The sequence below is a fragment of the Anopheles aquasalis genome, chromosome 3, assembly GCF_943734665.1.
Source record: "Anopheles aquasalis chromosome 3, idAnoAquaMG_Q_19, whole genome shotgun sequence".
NCBI classification, from domain to species: Eukaryota; Metazoa; Arthropoda; class Insecta; order Diptera; family Culicidae; genus Anopheles; species Anopheles aquasalis.
In genome coordinates this window covers 5,532,501-5,537,500 of record NC_064878.1, presented here as the reverse complement: position 1 = coordinate 5,537,500, position 5,000 = coordinate 5,532,501, and the positions used below count along the sequence as shown (strand labels likewise).

At 50.9% G+C, this 5,000-nt stretch overlaps 2 protein-coding genes across 5 annotated transcripts in view; one reads left to right on the top strand and one right to left on the bottom strand.

The window, feature by feature from the left end:
* LOC126574313 (uncharacterized) overlaps positions 1-3,770 on the bottom strand; it is a 12,117-nt gene extending 8,347 nt beyond the window's left edge. Inside the window, exons 1-2 of one of the 4 annotated variants that reach the window (XM_050234444.1) lie at positions 3,705-3,770; positions 293-853 (exon numbers count right to left, since the gene is read on the bottom strand). In XM_050234444.1, coding sequence (XP_050090401.1) covers positions 293-407 — 115 coding nt within the window. In that variant the 5' untranslated portion in view covers positions 408-853; positions 3,705-3,770. Of the gene's footprint in view, positions 1-292; positions 854-1,006; positions 1,496-3,577; positions 3,597-3,704 lie in introns of those variants that run through there. The other 3 variants (XM_050234445.1, XM_050234442.1, XM_050234443.1) reach the window with 3 other exon arrangements.
* A 473-nt stretch (positions 3,771-4,243) lies between these two features.
* The window catches only part of LOC126575216 (pre-mRNA-splicing factor Syf2), an 862-nt gene continuing 105 nt past the window's right edge, over positions 4,244-5,000 (top strand). Inside the window, exon 1 of the mRNA XM_050235800.1 lies at positions 4,244-5,000. This exon is cut by the window's right edge and continues 105 nt beyond it. Coding sequence (XP_050091757.1) covers positions 4,321-5,000 — 680 coding nt within the window. The 5' untranslated portion in view covers positions 4,244-4,320.

The window sequence follows — 5,000 nt, the reverse complement described above, 5'->3', positions numbered from 1 at the left end:
ATGAGGTATTGTGGTGGTATTTGGGAAATGGAGAAACTCGAGCAAAGTCGCGGTGACAACGCCATGCCATGTGCCATGCCATGTGCGTAATGCGCCATGTGATGGTACAGTCACGGCCGACCCCGTCCGTTCGTCCGTCTGTCCGTCTGTCCGTCTATTTCTGGATGCCAACGGACCGAGCAATGGACAGGCGAGGCAGACTGTGAAAGAATGAAGATCACGCATCGTGGCGACCGTTCCAGACGTGTCTCGGGTGTGACATGTGCTCTCGAGCGCGCGCTTACTGTCTTACCGTGGTGCAGCGGTTGCTCTCCGTCCGATCCGGGTGCGCCCGAGGAGGTGGTTGTGTTGGCCCCGTCCAGCGACAGCGAGACCCACTTGGTTTTTCTCTTGGCACCCTTCGCCATCTAGCCGAGATCAGGGCGCTAACAGAGTGCTGGGCAACGAACTTCCGTCGACGGTGTCTGGCTCGGGGGAGCTCCTTCTTGCCTTGGTTGCTTTGTCGACGTAACACTCGCTTGCTAGGATGTTACGGTGATGGGGATCGTTGGATCAACAGCAGCAGCAGCAGCACCATGCAGTGTTCCGTGTTTCGGATACGATCGGTTCGGATTCGCGGTGGAGCCTCAAGAATCATTCAGCTACGGCGCCACACTGGACACTGCAGTAGACTGCTAACTATTTGGCGGTTGTTTCTTTTTTGGTTGTTACTACAAGCTGTTCTTGCACTGTTGTCACACTCTCGCGCTCTCTATTTCTCTATTAAGCACACTACACCAATTCACAAGTAGGCTGCGGGATTTCGTCACATTTATACAACCTTTCCTTTGCTTACTCTACTTCGATTCTAACTCTGTAAAAGAACACGGGCAAAACAACAAAAAATTGAGGATAAAATCATCGGAACACCAGACACACCGTCGTCGTCGTCGCCTTCGCAAGAGACCGAAACCGTTTCTGCACTTTCTGTGAGCTAGCACTTAGATAATCGAATCTCTCGACACACCGTCTTCACAGTCGTCGTCGTCGTCGTTGTCGTCATCATCAGATCAGAGTAGGCACACCACACGAGACACACACGGCAGCAGCATCACTGAAACTGAACCACATACCACACCGCTCGACGAGTCCTTGCTGCCGATGCCTTTCGCGATCCACGGTGGTGGCAGCAGCAGAGAGCATCTTGGCATGGGCCACCAGCAGCCAGGGCACTTGAACGATCGAACCACCCGAACCGAAACCGATTGGTTGCCGCGTGTTCCGCGAACTCGTACACCTCGTCGAGAGGCCTAGCAGCACTTCATCTCCTTACCAACGAGCCGCACTTTTCACTCCGAGTCGCCTACCGGGATCGAGAATTTGGAAAACCGTCGAACGCGGGAGCGAAGAAAAGCGAATGGCCGCACCGAACCGTTGCCGCCGCGTGCTCGCTGCTCACCGAATGGCTTAAAATGTAACTGTCACATTTCAAAACGCTGCTCCTTCTCCTCCCGGTCGTCGTCGTCGTCGTCGCCGCTCCGGTTTTATCTCCGCTGTTGCATAATCAGTGTGCGCACCTCACGTGCTTTTGCGCTGCGTGGTTCGTTGGTGCGTTCGAAACCGGCCACAGAACGATATTGAAACGAATCTAGAATTTGCCATGGATTTTCCTTCCTTCGGTTCCTTCTTTGTCTGTTTATCACAAAGAAGAAGAAGGTGCCGATGATGATGCGCCGCAGTCTACTTTGCTGAAAATGATGTAGCCTTGCATTTTGCGTCGCATTCGCAATCGCGCTGAGTATGCTGCGCACTGCGCGAATCTCGAGGAGGCCATCACGTTGCCATCTCCACCGCATCGTAGCCGCTGTTGTGTCTCTTTTCCGCCGCGTGCGCGTTTGTCGCAGAGGGAAAAAAGAAATGGGCAAGACAAACAAAGCACTGGCACGAAATGCATTCTTATAGCGGGTGTGTGCATCTATTAGCGTGAGATGAAATGGTCGGACGGACGGTTCGCAAGCTGGCGTTATGCACACGGTTACATTGCCAAAGGACACAGGGTGAACAGGGTGAAAATCGAATAAAATTCTTCGAGATGCCGCCTGCTACCGACTGGGGTGTGTGTTTTTGTGTTCCGGTCGACCGGAAAGGTCGTTCCTTTCGAAAACATGGAGAGCGAACACGGTGTTCGTGCGTCGCGAGCGCGGAACAACAAACCATTTTCCGTGGGGAAATGCGTGAGAGAATGTATCGGGAAAATTCCGGAAAAACAACTCCAGAGAGCAAGAGAGCTGCGAGCGTGAGAGAAAAGCCGGCGCTGCACGAAATCAGCTGTTATGTAACCCCGGTCACCCCGGTCGGTGCGAGGAAATGCACTTAGACGCACACATACAGACATGCACACATACATGAGAAATGAGACACGATGATTGTTGCAAGAATGGCAGCAGCATGGCACGTACATCGTTCTTGGCAACCCTTGGCGTGCGGGGCCCCCTCCCTCCTTATTAGGTAAACGACGGCGTGCACCGGGGTACCGAGGGGTGGGTGGGAAAAAGGGGTGTATTGGGGAGCCGGTTCGCTAATGTTGCTTAGCATCGTAAACCACCCCGCCTCGTGTTAGCGTGTGTAGCGGGCTGCAAAACTTGTGTGTTGTTAAAACGAGGCGACCCTCGCTGCGGTGAGGTAGAACCATCGCGAAGGAGCCTTCCATCATCCTCATGCCACCATGCACACCCCCTCAGGGGCCCCAAAACCTAACAACTCTCTCAGAACACACCCGAAATGTACGATGATTGTGCAATATTCTGCGCCGGTGTGGTGGTCACGAGTAGTGGAAGATTTCATCATTACACCTTGCCACAAACGCAGACGACGACGACGACGACGACGATGAAGACGGCAACACAATCGACAGCATCGATAAGTGTATGATAATTGATATTTTGCTAGCGTGTTTATATTGCCCGTTTGTGGTGGATGCGATGATGATAGTGTCCATCTTGAGGGCGCATCAAATCCGGTCAGCTAATCTAGGTGGTGCAACTATGTAGCGTTGTGTTAGCGGCGTGATAAGCAAGATTGGCCACAACTCGCTTGCAACGGGCAATAAGAGGGATGGGGGGTATCATCGTAATCAACGAAACCACATGGTCGATGGTTACTGCGACTGCAGCACTTGATGGATGACTTTCAGTAGTGTTTTTTAAAAAGAGAAAAACAATTTGTTGTTCCTTCCGTGCGCCACACGGAAATGGGCACACTTCGATCGCTGGGGTTCAGAATTGTTTCACAAAAAAATGTAAAATCGATCCATAGCAGGCATCGTCGTTATTTCACAACCTGACGGTCTGACGAACGTACACCCCCGGTGGGGCGGGTGGTTATTGAGAAATTATAATTTTCCACTCTTCCACTTCCACCGGCACACCGGTACAACCTAGAACTATAGGCCTACTGTTGCTGCGCTCTCTATTATCTAATCAATCACACGCGCGAACAGATGAAGACGGTTGCTGTGTGGAAGCGATTTCGTCACATTTAGAACCGCGTGTGGCGATTATACAATCCGTACAGCGGGGAGGGAGCGGGCACTTTTCACCTTTAAAAACGCAAAGTTTAAAACATGGGTCACAATTTTTCCACTCGGAAGTGGGGCATTTCACTGGCGGAACAATAGAACAGCAACAACAACAACAATTCCGATGCACGTTCACGTGTGTACTCACGGGCTCTCTGTTCAAGACACACGAGAAACCCAGAACGGCGTGTCTACTATCTCTTACTGCGGGCGCTATACTAAAATGGGAGCGAGTTTACTAGTGCGAGCGAGGCGGTTGTCCTCTGTCCCGCGAGAAAGTGAGAATGCGCGGAGATTCGTTGCCGCTTGGGGTGGCGGACATTCAGAGTTTTTTTTTGCCGATTTCGCCAGTTTTCTACAATTAATGCGGAGTTATTGGATAAATCGTTGTTGAAATGATGATTTTTTTGGTCAATGCCGGCAATTTCTTATTTTTCTAATACATTTCCAATTAAGGTGCCTATTCCGGTGAGGCGATTTCGATCGCCTTATAACGCCCTGGTTGTGCACCAATAATTTCTTCCTACTAATCGTAATAATAAATCGTAATCGTAAAAAATAAAGATAATTCAGGGTTTTTAGTTTAAACTGTCATTTTGGATTTTTTATTGTTTTCGAAACTATTCGAAACAACGAGTTGAAGTTTCGAATATCGGAAGGTGCTTTGTTTACGAAAAGACACAAAGAAGACGTAGAAGAAGTGAAAAACAAAGACGAGTTTAGTGAAATAAATCCCAGAAATTCTCCTTAAATATACCGTAAATATGGCAGAAACCGAGGCTGCCCCGTCGAAATCCTTTGCCGAGAAGCAGGCCGAGAGGATGGCCCGCCTGAAGAACCTGCACACACAACGCAACGAAGCGCGGGTGTCGAATCACCGAGAAGTGGTGGCCGAGGACGAACGGAAGAAGCTGCCCGCAAACTGGGAATCGCGGAAAAAGCAAGCCGAATGGTTAACAGACGATCTGGCGGCTCGCGATGTGGCTGAATCCCGGGGCTTGGACTATAACCGGGTGAAATTGCTGAACGTTTCGGCAGCGGAAGCCGATCGGATAGATAAGCTGAAGGCCAAGAAGAAGAACGCAGATCCGGGATTCTCCGATTACGAGGCCCAAACGGCCCGGCAGTACAATCGGCTGGTGAAAAATCTGCCCCCGAGGGATCTGGTGAAGTACGAAGAGCAAAAGGAGAAGTACGGCGAAGCGTTCTACGGTGGACCGAACGTGATACTCCAGGGAATGCACAAGGACACTCCCGCTGCCATCGATAACATGGTGAAGGATCTCGAGGGACAGATTGCCAAGCGGAAGAAGTTCTCGCGCCGTCGTACGCACAACGATGATGCGGACATTGACTACATCAACGAGAAGAACGCGCGATTCAACAAGAAGCTGGAGCGATTTTACGGCGAGCATACGGTCGAGATCAAGCAAAACTTGGAGCG